General features: G+C 48.1%; 1 protein-coding gene across 2 annotated transcripts in view; it reads left to right on the forward strand.

Moving 5' to 3' along the window:
- SDK2 (sidekick cell adhesion molecule 2) overlaps positions 1-15,916 on the forward strand; it is a 272,602-nt gene that overhangs the window by 193,018 nt on the left and 63,668 nt on the right. For both annotated transcript variants that reach the window (XM_022589737.3, XM_089901689.1), the window contains 5 exons: positions 96-232; positions 1,188-1,335; positions 5,096-5,236; positions 6,874-7,055; positions 7,599-7,714. In XM_022589737.3, coding sequence (XP_022445445.2) covers positions 96-232; positions 1,188-1,335; positions 5,096-5,236; positions 6,874-7,055; positions 7,599-7,714 — 724 coding nt within the window. The remainder of the gene's footprint in view (positions 1-95; positions 233-1,187; positions 1,336-5,095; positions 5,237-6,873; positions 7,056-7,598; positions 7,715-15,916) is intronic.

Below are 15,916 nucleotides of genomic sequence, written 5' to 3' on the forward strand. Positions count from 1 at the left end.
CCGAGCACCAGATATCATGGGAGCTCAGACTGAGTCCTGGGTGTCACCTGATTCTAGACCTCACGGGGGGGCCCCGCCACACCTGTCTCCTCCAGGCAGCTGCCTCATGCCCCTGAGCACCCAGTGGCGACTCTCAGCGCCGCGGAGAGAAGGGCCATCAACGTGACGTGGGCCAAGCCCTTTGACGGCAACAGCCCGCTGATCCGCTACGTCCTGGAGATGTCGGAGAAGAGTAAGGCTGCTCCCACCCCTCCACCGACCGCAGCCAGGGCAACCCCACTTCTGTGCCTTTGAGCCAACCCTCTGGACGGCCCAGCTCCCTCATCTGCAAAATGAGCCACGGCATCCTGCAGTCGTGTGGCAATTGAACGAGATGACGCACAGGCTGGACTTGGGACCTGCCACCCAGAAGCCCCCAAGACACTGGCCATTAGTTTTTTGTTTGTTTTTTGTTGGGTTTTTTTTATTATTATTAATTTATTTATTTATATATATTTTTTTGGCTGCGTTGGGTCTTCGTTGCTGTGTGTGGGCTTTCTCTAGTTGCGGCGAGCGGGGGCTACTCTTCGTTGCGGTGCGTGGGCTTCTCATTGCAGTGGCTTCTCCTGTTGCGGAGCACGGGCTCTAGGCGCACGGGCTTCAGTAGTTGCGGCTCTCGGGCTCTAGAGCGCAGGCTCAGTAGTTGTGGCCACGGGCTTAGTTGCTCCACGGCGTGTGGGATCTTCCCGGACCAGGGCTCAAACCCGTGTCCCCTGCATTGGCAGGTGGATTCTTAACCACTGTGCCATCAGGGAAGTCCCTGGCCATTAGTTTTGGGGGTTTTTTAAATTTTTATCCTCCATCCCCAAGCCATGAACCCCAAAATTAGCAGGCATCATTTGAGTGGTGTTTCAAATACAGTTTGCTAGAGCACATCAATTTGAGAAAAAACAAAAAAGATAGAAAAGACAAATGCCTCTCAGTTCCCATGAGCCCTTGCTCCCTCCCCAGGACCCCCCAACCCCCTGGGACATGTAGGCTAAGGGGACCCAGAAAAATGACGTGACCAGCCTCTACTGGACCAAGCTGGGGAGGTACTACCCTGCCAGCCCAAACGAGGCTGGACCCCTGCTGGGAATGGAGGGGAGGGGGGAAGAAGCGTGCACCCCCAAGATGCCTACCTCAGCCTCCACCCTCTGTCCCTGTAGATGCCCCCTGGACGGTGCTCCTGGCCAGTGTGGACCCCGAGGCCACCTCGGTGATGGTCAAGGGCTTGGTTCCCGCACGTTCCTACCAGTTCCGTCTTTGTGCCGTCAACGACGTGGGGAAAGGACAGTTCAGCAAAGACACAGAGAGGTGAGGGGAGCCGGGTGGGTGTCTGTCAGGGGCTCAACTCACTAACCCAGTTGAGTTGTCCTTCTCACTGTGGGCCATGCAAGTTCCAAGACTTAACCCCATTCTGCTCTACATCCCCATGGGTTGCCATCATTGTTAAACGCATGTGAATTTCCAAAGACGTCTAGGATCTACACGGATCTCTGTATGCAGTGCCTTGCATGGTGCCAGACCCCATGAAGCCTCCAACAAAGCTTTTTTTAAAATGATGAAAGTTTAATAAAAACATCAGTTCACGCGTTTTAACACCCACTTGTGTAGGAGGCGCATTCTAGCCACCTAGACCCCCACAGAACAAGCAGCCTCCTCTAGTGAGAAAAAAGACATCGGGTCAGAATGGTAGTGACACCAATTCCATGCCCCAAAGCTGTGTGCTTTGCTCTTTATTTTTTTATGTGTATTTTTATTTTTTCCAGATTTATTGAGATATCGTTGACTTGTAACATTATGTAAGTTTAAGGTGTACAATGCGTTGATTTGACACACTCCTCTATGGCAAAATGATTACCCCCGTGGTGTTAGCTGACACCTCCATCCTGTCACATAATTACCGTTTCTTTTTGTGGTGAGAACATTTGAGATCAACTTTCTTAGTAACCTTCAAGTATATAATACAGAATTCTTAGCTATAATCACCATGCTGTGTATTCCATCACCAGAACTTGTTATTCTTACAACTGGAAATTTATGCCTTTTGACTAACATCTTCCCCAGCCCCCCACCTCCTCTATTTCTCTGAGTTCAGCTCCTTTAGATTGCACATATAAGTGAGATCTACAGTATCTGTCTTTCTCTGCCTGACTTATTTCACTTAGCATAATACCCTGCTGGTCCATCCATGTTTTTGCAAATGGCAGAATTTCTTTCTGTCTCATGGCTGGAAAATCTTTCACTGTATAGCTATGTTACATCTTCTTTATCCATTTATTTGTTGACGGACACTTAGGGTGTTTCCATATCTTGGCTATTGTGAATAATGCTGCCATAAACATGGGGGTGCAGATATGTCTTCGAGATCCTGTTTTCATTTCTTTGGGGTGAATATATACCCAGAAGTGGGGTAGCTGGATCACGTGGTAGTTCTGTTATCAATTTGGGGGGGGAACCTCCATATTGTTTCCCATAGTCCCTGTACCAGTTTTTACTCCCACCAACAGTGGACGAGGGGTCCCTTTTATCCACATCCCCACCAACACTTGTTGTTTGTTCTTTTTTGTTTTTGTTTTTGTTTTGCGGTACGCGGGCCTCTCACTGCCGTGGCCTCTCTTGTTGCGGAGCACAGGCTCCGGACGCGCAGGCTCAGCGGCCACAGCTCACGGGCCCAGCCGCTCCGCAGCATGTGGGATCTTCCCGGACCGGGGCACGAACCCGCGTCCCCCGCATCGGCAGGCGGACTCTCAACCCCTGCGCCACCAGGGAAGCCCTGTTTGTTGTCTTTTTGATAATAGCCATTCTGATGGGCGTAAGGTAATATCTCACTGTGGTTTTGGTTTGCATTTCCCTGATGGTTAGTGACGTTGAGCACCTTTTCATTGACCTGTTGGCCATTTTTATGTCTGTTTTGGAAAAATGTCTTTGCAGCTCATTTGCCCATTTTTTGATCAGATTAGTTCATTTTTTGCTGTTGGGCTGTATGGGTTCTTTATATATTTGGATGCTAACCCCTTACCAGGTACACGGTTTGCAGGTATTTTCTCCCATTCCATTATGTCATCTTTCGATTTTGTTGTTTCTTTTTCTGTGCAGGTGCTTTTTAGTTTGATATAGTCCCACTTTTATTTATTTTTGCTTTTGTTGCTTGTCCTTTTGGTGTCGTATCCAGGAAATTACTGCCAAGACCAAAATCAAGGAGCTTTTCTCTTATGTTTTATTCTAGGAGTTTTATAGTTTCGGGTCCTAAGTTTGTCTTTAATCCATTTCGAGTTCACTTTTGGGAGTGGTGTAAAATAGAGGTCCAATTGCCTTCTTCTGCATATGGTTATCCAGTTTTCCCAACATCATTTATTGAAGACACTATCCTCTTCCCACTGAGAAGAGTCAATATTGTTAAAATGTCCATATCGCCCAAAGCCATCCATTGATTCGATGCAATCCTTATCACAATTCCAACGGCATTTTTCACAGAAATAGTAAAAAACGATTCTAAAATTTGTATAGAGCCACAAAAGACCCCAAATAGCCAAAGCAATCCTGAGAACAAAGAACAAAGCCAGAGGCACCACACTTCCTGATTCCCAACTATACTACAAAGTTATAGTAAACCAAAAGAGTATGCTACTCATAAAAATAGACACATAGGGGATTCCCTGGTAGTCAAGTGGTTAGGACTCAGCACTTTCATTGCTGTGACCCGGGTTCAATCCCTGGTTGGTGAACTGAGATCCTGCAAGCTGCATGATGCAACCAAAAAAAAAAAAAAAAATAGACACATAGACCAATGGAACAGAATTGAGAGCCCAGAAATAATAGCAAATAGAAATAGCAAACAGTACTTGCTAAGGGAGCCAAGAATGCGCTTTGCTCTTTAAAAGATGCTCTTTGGTGTGTACACAGACCCCCCCACTGGGTTAAATCAATCATTGTGGTTTCCCCACAGTTCCAATAAGCTTGAATCCCTCTGGCTTTTACTAGGGGGATGCCACAGGGGCTGTGACACTCTAACAGGAGGGAGAAGTGACAGCTAACAGCATGGCATGGAGAGCGGTTATAGGAGAATTTATTCATTCGCTGCTTACTGAGAACCTACTATGTGCCAGGCCATGTTTGGACCACGAGAGGTGGTGCAGGGGAAAAAAATGGACATAGCCCCAATCCTTCAGAGCTACGAAATCCCAATAACAAGAGGCCTCGAAGTGTAGGGAAACCATCCTATAACTTCTCCAGTCCTTCGGGCTTCCCTGTGTAATGCTGATTCATCTTGCTAACGAATCGTCCTGAGTCAGCAAGTAAAAGGTTAGATTACCCTCACTTTAGGCTTTACAAAGCCATGGGAGGGTGCAGGATGTTTTGGAAAAGCTATCCATCAGGAAACAAAAACATAAACAAAACGGGAAAGACATCCATCAAAAATAATCAACTTTTGTTGTTAATGGATGCATGTCAGTTATGTGAAAAATACAGAAGTGGAATGCTGTGTCCCCTGGCCATGCCAGAGAAAGAAATGCAGTAGCACTGGGCTTCGGGGGGTGCGGGGATGCTCAAACTCTCACGCACACACCATGCCACCCCTACCCGGCCTGCCCCACCCTGCCGGGGCTCAGCTGGTTCGTAAAGGAAGCGTGGTTCAAGTTCACCGCCAGCTGGTAACTGGGAGGTGAGTATTTGACACTCCTGCTTCTAAAATACTTGAACACTCATGACGTCATCAACCCCGACAGCAGCTTCTTTGACAAATGGGAAACCAAGGCCTGTGTCCCTCAACCGCACAGAAAATACACATATCTGGTGCTTTACAGTGTTTTAAAAGGACTTCCATATACATTGTGTCATTCGAGCTTCAACCACTCATAAAGCAGGCAAGTGGACTTTATGATACTGCTTTTACAGGTAAAGAAGCAAGCTCAGAGAGGTTAAGCGACTAGCCCAAAAGCACACAGCAGTTGTGCAGAGTCATCCAGGGACAGAGCAGGGTGGGGCCTCTTCCTATCCTATTAAACTCCTGTATTTACCTTGGAGACTAGGAGTGAAAAGTCCTGCCCATTCTTGGTGTTTTCCTATCCAGGGTCTCCCTTCCTGAGGAGCCCCCCACGGCCCCTCCACAGAATGTCATCGCCAGCGGCCGGACCAACCAGTCCATCATGATCCAGTGGCAGCCACCTCCCGAGAGCCACCAGAATGGCATCCTCAAGGGCTACATCATCAGGTAGGCGTCCGCACCAGGGAAAGGAGGGCCTCCCAGACTCAAGAGGAAAGAGATGAGGGAGGGTCAGGGAGTGGATTGGAAAACAGAGCAGATTCATGGCAGGTCCTTCTTCATCAACAAGGACCAGGCAACAAGAAATGCCTACACTACAGTAGGAATGATTGAAGTTAGACATCTAGAAGAACTTCCAGCAGTGAGAGCCTTGGAAACCAATAGGAATGGTTAGAGAGGAGATACAATGTAGCCTCCTTAAGGCTGTATGGATGGCAAGTCTGCCAGACGTCAGGGCTACATAGGAGTAGGGCTACACAGAGACACGTAACTATCCAGGGGACCAACCACCTGGGAAACCAAGAATATTCTAGCAGGCCAGATTTCCCCAGGACAGAAAATGAGTGGACGAATTACTAGGCCAAGAACTGGTTAAAAAGTGGAAGTCCTGTCTTTGGTCCCTACTGCCAAATGAAGCCCAGTTATATAGCCTTTTATTTTTACATTTGACTGTGGGTGCTTTACTGGTAACCTGAAAGTGTATTATTACGTTGTTACTAAAATTTGGTATTCATAAAAGAAAATTAGCCTGCTACTTGAAACTTCTGAGAACCTGTGTCAGTATTCTGAACCCTGGCTGGTTGCAAGATGCTAGGCAACTTCACACGTCTCTCTCCTGAATGTGTGTACTCGCAGCCCTGGAATTCCCCGATTTTGGAAGCAGTTACTGTTGATTTGGCTGCTCTATTATTGGTTAATCTCGTCGTGGGCTTTTTGGTGAATCCTAAAGGGTGGTGGTTCTCAAAGTGTGGTCCCTGGACCAGCAACGTCAGCATCACTTGGGAACTTGATAGGAATGCAAATTCTCAAGTCCTACCCCTCACCTATGGAATGAGAACCTTTGGGATAAGCCCAGCAATCTGTGTTTCAACAGGCTTTTCAGGTGTCTTTAATGCACGCTAAGGCTTTGAGAACCACTGCTGTGGGGTTTTGTGAAGCATCAAAATAAGTTGGGGCCTCTGATTTCCCAATAGGTAGACGCTAGAGTATGTGTGCATCGTTGTTTTCCTATGAGCTATCCATCCTCCAAAATTTGCCTGTATATATCCCATTTCTTTATTACCCTGCATTCTTTTTTCCAGTGGAAGGTGGAACTTGGTAGAGTATGTAGCCTCAGGTTTTTTTCTTTCCACCTCAGTGAATGGCTGTCAAAAGAGGGAGCCATTCTCCTAGAAGGAGAAAGGAAATGAGCCCAACCTTTGGAGACCACTCTCTGATCAGCGACCCCTCAAAGCTAGACCCGTGAGATCTTCCCAGGAACTCTGAGCATCCCTGGCTAGCTATCCTACCAATGTCCTCCTCCCCCGTCAAAAAGAAGAGTCCAGACACATCCCCTGGACTTGCGTTATCCCGTGGGGTAGCCGCTGGTCACTTGCAGCCATTTAAATTAAGAAAAAAAGTAAATTAAATGACAAACGTAGTTCCTCAGTTACATTAAGCACGTTTCAGGTGCCCCAAAACCACAAGTGCCGGCCGGTTCCATGTTGGACAGCATGGATGTGGGTTTCCACCATCACAGACAGCTTCCTGGGCACGAGGACAGCAGGCTGACTCCAATCCATTTCCTCTTGGCTTTCTCCCCTCAGGTACTGCCTGGCTGGGCTGCCTGTTGGGTACCAGTTTAAGAACATCACGGATGCTGATGTCAACAACCTGCTGCTGGAGGACCTCATCATCTGGACCAACTACGAGATCGAGGTGGCCGCCTACAACAGCGCCGGACTGGGTGTCTACAGCAGCAAAGTCACCGAGTGGACACTGCAGGGAGGTGGGTGGGGACAGTGGCCGTGGAAGAGCTGGTACTTCCCCCTCTCCGTGCCTGATGGGTCCTGACTGTCCAGTCCTGACTGCCTCGACCGTGTCACCTGTTTTATCCAGTCCCAGGCTGTCGCATGCTGTGCCCAGCTACCGCGTAGGGTGGGAGGACGGAGGGAAAGGTGGATGAAGAGGTTGGGGTGGGTGCGATGAATGCAGAGGCTTCGGGGATACAGGGACCTTCTGCAAAGTTTCCCGTTAACTGGATCATGAAACAGCTTACATTTAGCGTTGTACCTAAAAACCGCCCTGAGCATTTTCAGATCCATCCCTTTTATTTGTGGGTACCCTGTGAAATGGGCCAGACCAGTTTTATTAAGCCCAAACTAATCCGCAGAAAGAGGGCATCTGAAGTCTCCATAGCAGCAGGGGAGGAGCTGGGGGGAGGGGGGTAAAGCAGTGTCTGCAGACCTCATGTGTTTTCGCTGCTTAACCGGGCCAGACAGTCAGACTGTGCCCCCTCCACGCACACCCCTGCCTCTCTGCTCTCCTCCAGTGCCCACGGTCCCTCCAGGCAACGTGCATGCAGAAGCCACCAACTCCACGACCATCCGCTTCACCTGGACTGCCCCCAGCCCCCAGTTCATCAACGGCATCAACCAGGGCTACAAGGTACATAAGGCCTCTCCTTGCCCCGAGAGGAAGCCTGGAGATTCTCGAAAGGACGCAGGCCGCAGAGGCAGGGAGAAGGCGAGGAAGGGGGAGGAGGGAGTCCCCGCTCTGTCTCTGAATCATTGGTTCAAGCCAAGCAGAGGACACATGATCAAGGCAAGGGGCATGCGGGCTTTCCCCAGGTCCACGTCCCGGCCGCGGGGAATACGGACACTGGCCTGTCTGTGACCCAGTGCAGGGAGCAGTCAGTCTCGATAAGCCTGCCTTATGAACAAAACCAGGTTTGCTTCAGGCTCAGGGTCCCCACACAGCCACGGCCCCATCAGAAAAATCCAGAACGGGGCTTCCCTGGTGGCGCAGTGGTTGAGAGTCCGCCTGCCGATGCAGGGGACATGGGTTCGTGCCCCGCTCCGGGAAGATCCCACATGCCGCGGAGCGGCTGGGCCCGTGAGCCATGGCCGCGGAGCCTGAAAAAAAAAAAATTGTTGGGGAGATGTAGGAGTCCAAGGTCAAGGTGCTGATAAGGCTGGTTCCTTTTGAGGCGTCTCTTCTTGGCATGTAGACGGCCGCCTTCTCTGTGTCCTCACGCGTCTTCCCTCTGTGTGTCTGTGTCCAGATTTCCGCTTCTTAGAAGGACACCAGTTCTGTGGGATGAGGATCCACGCTAAGGACCTCGTTTTAACTTAATTACCTCTTTAAAGGCTATCTCCAAACACAGTCACATTCTGAGGTCCTGGGGGTTAGGGCTTCCACATAAAAATTGGAGGGGAAACAATTCAGCCATAACAAAAAGCACTAGTAGCGGTGGTGATGGTGATGGTAGTAAATTTGCTATAATTGGAACTGTGCTGCAAGTCGGGACTTCTCAACCATCCCCTTCTGGCAGCCACTGCTGGGTCTCTCCTCTCACCCCACGAGGAGCACGGAGCTGACCTTCCCTAAGAGAATGGGAGATGGCAGATCACAGAGTATGTGGTCCACGCCGTGTTTTACAGCTTGGCCCCAGCTGAGTGGGGCGGGTGGGAGGAGGCAGTGCGCTCCCTCCGGATGTGAGAGGCATGTCACCAGGAAGCCAGCCGTGGAGGGCAGGGAACCGCGGGCTCTGCTGGCCTCGAGGTGACCGCAGATACTTCCAGAAGATTCCCACACCACCTGTGTGTGACAACAAGGACCATTTCTAGGACTAGCAGCCTTAGCCTTTGTTGCTGCAAGGTGGGGATGGCTGGACGGGAAGGGGCTGAGATTAAATCACCCAGAGAATTTTCTGCTGGTGTTTCAAGTAAAGGAGGGAGGGTCCAGATCCCGATACACCCCAGCCGTAGCCATCTCGCTTCCAGGAAAGTGCATCACCGAGGCTGAGCGGGGCCCTCCTGGACCAGGGCTGTAGCTGCTCGCTGGTAGTGCCGGCTGGCTGGAGAAACCTCCTAATTGGGACTCTGGGGGGAGGCAGTGGAGGGAAGAGGGAGGCTTGCGTCATGCAGAGGAGCTGAGCTGGGAAGAATTAGCTTCTTGCTGCCGATTCTATGTTTCCTTCCACTTTGGGGAGACCTGGGCTGCAAACTTCTAAGGTAAATGGCTCCCAGAGGGCCAAGGAGACCAGCTTAGTGGCCGGGACAATTAGGGCAATGACCCAGAGCCAGAGGAAGCTGCAGAAGCCCACCTGATTCCCAGGTCCAGTCTGTGCCCAGCACCCCGTAACTGCTCCAAGAAAGTCAGCAGAAGTGAATTGTCCAGATAGCTTGAGCATAGAAACTGGTGCGTAAGAAGAGCTCACGCTTACAGGGCACTTTCTACAGGCCAGGCAGGATGCCTGGGCTTCCCTCACATTCTTGTCTCATGCAAGCTGCACAAGACCCCTAAGAAGGAAGCCTTGTTATCATCACCCCATTTTACAGAGAAGGAAACTGAGACATGAGGGCCAGTGACTTGTTCACAGTCAGAGTAACTGCAAAGCTTGGCTTCAAACTCCAGAGCCTGCACCTTGTCTTGCATTAAAAGGAAAGCGTTGGATGATTTAATTGTAAAATAATAACTATAACTTGATTTTTTCTAAGTATGAATGGATACAAGTGGGGATTTTGTTTCCTGCTCCTTTGGCCTTCAGTATCACAGGGAGGAAAACAAAGCAGTGTCTGTCCCTTCCATCCTTCCAGTGAGAAGGGACCTTTTTTTCCCCTTTGAATTGTGAACAATTTCAAACATCTACAAAAGCAGTGAGGAGACTGAGATGACTTGATAAGACCATAATGCACCCTGGCTTCGACAGTTACCAACTCATGGCCCGATGCGTTCCCTCTATTTTCCAGCCCTCTGCTTCTCCCCTAGAATATTTGTAAGGAAATCCCAGGTATTGTAGCCTTTCATCCATAAATATTTCTGCAGAGAAATATTATAGATAAAGTCTCTACTTAAAACCTAAACACAATAACCACATTCCCATTATAGTGCCTTAAAAAATCAACAGTCCCCTTAATAGCATCAGATACCCGGTCAGCATTCAAATTTCCCCAGTTGCCACGGCATTTCTTTTACTGGTTGGTTTATTTGCCTCAGGGTCCAAATGAGAGTCACACAATTGCAGTTGGTTGAAGTTTTCTAGGTCTCAGTTGATCTACAGATTCTCTCTCTCCTTTCTCTCTCTCACTCTCTCTTCCTTTTAATTTATTTAGTAAAGAAACTTAGTCAGGGCTTCCCTGGTGGCGCAGTGGTTGAGAGTCCGCCTGCCGATGCAGGGGACACGGGTTCGTGCCCCGGTCCAGGAGGATCCCACATGCCGCGGAGCGGCTGGGCCTGTGAGCCATGGCCGCTGAGCCTGCGCGTCCGGAGCCTGTGCTCCGCAACAGGAGAGCAGGAGAGGCCACAACAGTGAGAGGCCCACGTACTACAAAAAAAAAAAAAGAAACTTAGTCATTTGTCCTATAGAGTTTTCCACAGCCTGGATTTGCGACTGCATCCCTGTGGGGTCATTTTAATATATTCCTCTGAACACTATATTTGCAGTAAATTGGAATTTAGAACTAGAGGCTTGATCATATTCGGATTTGATGATTTTTTTTTTTTCAAAATATTACTTCCTAGATGGTGCTGTGCATTTTCATTAGAAGGCACAGAGTCTGCCTGTCTCTCTTACTAGGATGTGGTGACCATTGACCACCCTTGTGTGCTCTATGATCTCAATAGGGGATACTTGAGGATATGAAATGTATTCAAGTATCAAAATGAGGATACTTGAATATTATGATTTCTCCTTGATTTATGAGCTGAAATACTTTCCCCCCAAAAGAATTTTTCTGTTAACAACTTTTTGGTTACCTGAAGGTTTAGTTCATCTAGGAAAAGCATGGTAAATGCTCAGTTCTTTTCCATGACTTAACAATTTTCAGAATAGTGAATTGGTTCCTTAGCATCTTCTAAGGTGACAGATGAGTTTGGATGGGGGCAGAGGGAAGCATCTTTTTGTTTTGTTTTTGTTAGTATTATTATGTCCTTAAGGATTTTTAATACGTCTGATATGTTTCAATCCACTGCCATTATTACTCTTATTGATACCAAATTGACCCATCACCCACCTCTTCCAAGTTGGTGAGTCCTTTTGATGTGGCCCCAGGAGTCTTTTTTTTTTTAATTCTTTTTATTTTATTTTATTTATTTATTTATTTATTTATTTTTGGCTGTGTTGGGTCTTCGTTTCTATGCGAGGGCTTTCTCTAGTTGTGGCGAGCGGGGGCCACTCTTTTTTTTTTTTTTTTTTTTTTTTTTTGCTGTACGCGGGCCTCTCACTGCTGTGGCCTCTCCCGTTACGGAGCACAGGCTCCGGACGCGCAGGCTCAGCGGCCATGGCTCACGGGCCCAGCCGCTCCGCGGCATGTGGGATCTTCCCGGACCGGGGCATGAACCCGTGTCCCCTGCATCGGCAGGCGAACTCTCAACCACTGCGCCACCAGGGAAGCCCGGGGGCCACTCTTCATCGCGGTGCACAGGCCTCTCACTGTCGCGGCCTCTCTTGTTGTGGACCACAGGTTCCAGACGCGCAGGCTCAGTAGTTGTGGCTCACGGGCCCAGTTGCTCCGTGGCATGTGGGATCTTCCCAGACCAGGGCTTGAACCCGTGTCCCCTGCATTGGCAGGCAGATTCTCAACTACTGCCCCACCAGGGAAGCCTGCCCCAGGAGTCTTTGATAGGTTCCTTGCTATCTGGTATGACAGGGTGGCCCAAGCTAGCTCCTTTTCCTGCCCTGTGCCTGGGATCAGCCATGTCATCAAGGAGCCCTTGTTTCTTTTTTTTTTTTTTTTTTGCGGTACACGGGCCTCTCACTGTCGTGGCCTCTCCCGTTGCGGAGCACAGGCTCCGGACACGCAGGCTCAGCGGCCATGGCTCACGGGCCCAGCCGCTCCGCGGCACGTGGGATCTTCCCGGACCGGGGCACGAACTCGCGTCCCCTGCATCGGCAGGCGGACTCCCAACCACTGCGCCGCCAGGGAAGCCCCCTTGTTTCTTTTAATGATAGTTAGATACCAAAATCTGGGCACTGGGGCTGCTCCTGGTTCTAGCATTGGTTGTTGTTTCAAGGCCCTGTGAATGGACAACTCAGAAATACTTTTTTTAAAGATAAAACACATACTGATACTTCCAATTCAATTTCAGGACTCTAACATTTTAAAAATAATCTCATTGGTCTTTTGTCTCTCTTTTCTCCATTCTGAAAATCTAGTTTCTTCCACAGCAACAGAATTACTCACCTACTTGATCCCACAAATACCCACGACAGTTTCAGAACAGCAATATCAACACTGTGATTACTGAAAATAGTTTCAGATTATCTGTACTTCTTAGGAGGGATACAGTCCCCCCCCTTTCTGTGCTGCAAAGTCTCTGAAATGGTTTCTCTCTGTGTAATTTTGCTACAATTCAATATACAGTGAGGTTCATTTGTTTCATTTGGGTTTCGATTTTTAGGGATTGATTTTTTTATTTAATTTTATTCTATAATTATGTAGCATATTTACATGGTTCCAAAGTTAAATCTACAAAGCAAAGTTAATTCAGAAAAAAATCAGGCTGAATTCTGGTCCTCCTCCTTCCCAAGAGAAGTGATTTCTTTTCGTTTGTTGGTTTGGTTCGGTTTTCCCTTCCATGTCTTTAATGTAAACAAAGGCTATGCATGTATAAATGTGTACCGTCGCCTTCTTAGATAAATGACAGTGTACTCTACATACTTTCTCCATTTTGCTTTTTTATTTACACTGTATCCCGGAGGTCTCTCTGTAGGAGTATATAGAGATATTCCTTGTCCCTTTTTAAAAAATCTGTATCGTGTTCCATTATGTGGATCTCCCATTGTTTAGTCAGCCAGCTCCCTAGTGATGACATTTTGGTTGTTTCCAGTCTTTTACTATAACAAACATTTCTGCAGTGAATAGTTTTGTGCCTACATTTTTTCATACTGTCACATATAACTCTGAAATAGATTCTTAGAAATGAGATTGCTGGGTCAAAAGGTAAATGTGTATAATTTTGCTGCTATTGCCAAACCGTCCCCATTATTTTTTTAATTCTTTAATTTTTAACTGGGAATATATTTACACGATTCAAAAACCAACAAATGTAAAAAGATAAACTTATAGCAGGCAGACATCCTCCATCTCACGCCGTGCCACCCCAGTCCCTCATCTGCCTGGTTCTATCCCACCCAACCTTGAAATTCTCCACACTCCAGGGAACCACTGTTGTTAATTTCTTACATACCCTTCCAGGATGTTTTGCGCGAATCCGTGCAAAAGAGATAGAAAAGTAGAGGGAAAGACAAACGGAGGGTGCAAAAGAGAATTTCCCCTACTTGTTTTCAACTCCAGAATCTAGCAGGTTGTGCTCTCCTAGACTCTCGAGCCCGCGATGTACTGCCTCCATCAGAAACAGGAGGCACGTCAGTTCAGCCCTTTTCTCTACAACCATTGAGGTAGCTAATACTGGCTCCTGTAATAGCCTGAGGCTCAGAGAGGTTGAGTGATTTTCCCAGGGTCACACAGTAAATGGCAAAGCTGTGCTCTGTCGTCCTTTCTCTCGGCTTTGGCTGCACGTTCTGCACCCTGGCCTCCCCACTATCACACACACACACGCCTTTCAGTTACAGGGGTGACCCCCTGGGCCTCTGCTGTCTGAGGTGGGGTTGCCTGTCCCAGCATCTAGATCTGAAGTCCCCCCACAAGCACACTCACCCACACACCCCAGCCAGGCTCAGGGCTGCCCAGTCTGCTTAGAATCCAAGACCAAGGACCTAAGGAAGTAAATCAGCACTGACCCCCGGTAACAAGAGCAGGCGTGGAGAACCCCCAGCCCTCACCTGGCAGCTGTGTGTACCTCGGCAGATAGAAGGCTGCGTCTAAGGTCTCAGGTCCACAAATCTGAAGCCGGATCCAGGTGGTCCCCTGTGCTCTGACCAGTCCTCAACCTTCCTGAGCCTTGGTTTCCTTTTTGTAGCAGCACGGGACAGTGATTCGCATGTCATCCTCATTGTGATGGTGAAACGGGACTGGTCCGTGATGGGCTTAACCCAGTGCCAGGCACACAGGAAGGGCTCGTGGGACCAGAGCCCAGTGTGTGTGTGGAGCACAGCCTCCACCCCATGGCTGCCCAGAGCCCAGCCCCTTGGAAGCAATAGAGGTGCAGAAGACAATTCTATTGTCTTCCTGGACCTGAGGGAGAGGCCTCTTAACCCTTAGCCTCCTCCTCTTTGGATGCAGCTACAGGACAAGTGGTTCACATCCCAGAGTAAATGTTTTGAAGCAACCCCTGTCCTGCCTCCGTCTTGGGCTCTGGGACTGGACCTGGAGGATGATGCTGTGGTCATGACTCCACCCAACCGCACTACCATCACCCTGTACCCATCTTCTTTGTCATATCTGAAGACAATGCCCTGTGAATGTGCTTTAAGGCCCCTGTAAAGACATTCTTTGTCCCTTATTTTTTTAAATAGTAGTGATCACAATTGGCCTAAACCTGAAAAAATAATATTTACCCAGATTTTGCACTTGCTGGAGAATGCACCGCACAATTCTAACGGTGTAATTAATTCGAAATTACGTTGATTAAAGTAAATTAAAACACCAAGCTTGTTTCTTAATCTACTCCAGCGAAGTTCAGCAATTGAATTGCTATGAGACAAAATAACCAAAATAAGGAGGGTATTTAACCTACATATTAAATGCCACTTAGTGTTTCTGATTAGCATTTTTAGGGTCTAACTGGTGTCTAATTAACTTGCTATAGGCTATCTTTTCACAATACCAATTAAATTTCCAAACATCCTTTATAAACACACGGCCATGAAAAGGAGGAGATGAAGCATTGTCGTGGGCCTGTGTTAATCAGGAGACATTGGCGTGGTATTGTTTTATGTCTATAAATACCCAGGCTTATTAAAATTCATCCAGCATTGCTTTTCACCATTAATTGCTATTTAATCAATTTGAAATAATTGAGGAAATCTGTGAGACCAGCTGTCATTGTTAGAGACAGACGAAGGGCCCAGAAAATAGGAGTGTGGGGCAGGAGGTCAAGAAGCAGCAGGAACGTGCAGCAACACGGATGCAACTAGAGATGCTCCTACTAAGGGAACTGAGTCAGACAGAGAAAGACAAATACCATACGATGTCACTCATATGTGAAATCTAAAATACGACACAAATGAAGTTGTCTACGAAACAGAAACAGACTCACAGAGAACAGACTTGTGGTTGCCAAGGGGGAGAGGGCTGGGGGAAGGATGGATTGGGAGTTTGGGGTTAGCAGATGCTAAAGTATTATATAGAGGATGGATAAACAACAAGGTCCTACTGTAGAGCACAGGGAACTATATTCATTATCCTGTAATGAACCATATGGAAAAGAATATGAAAAAATAGAATGTATAGGGCTTCCCTGGTGGCGCAGTGGTTGAGAGTTCGCCTGCCGATGCAGGGGACGCGGGTTCGTGCCCCCGTCTGGGAAGATCCCACGTGCCGCGGAGCGGCTGGGCCCGTGAGCCATGGCCGCTGAGCCTGCGCGTCCGGAGCCTGTGCTCCGCAACGGGAGAGACCGCAGCGGTGAGAGGCCCACGTACTGCAAAAAAAAAAAAAGAATGGATAAATGTTTATAACTGAATAACTTTGCTGTACAGCAGAAGTTAACACAACATTGTAAATCAACTTTATTCTTCAATTTTTG

Source organism: Delphinapterus leucas, chromosome 19 (genome assembly GCF_059928025.1).
Source record: "Delphinapterus leucas isolate spDelLeu-1000000601 "Yukka" chromosome 19, BTC_Dleu_Yukka2, whole genome shotgun sequence".
In the NCBI taxonomy this organism is placed as follows: Eukaryota; Metazoa; Chordata; class Mammalia; order Artiodactyla; family Monodontidae; genus Delphinapterus; species Delphinapterus leucas.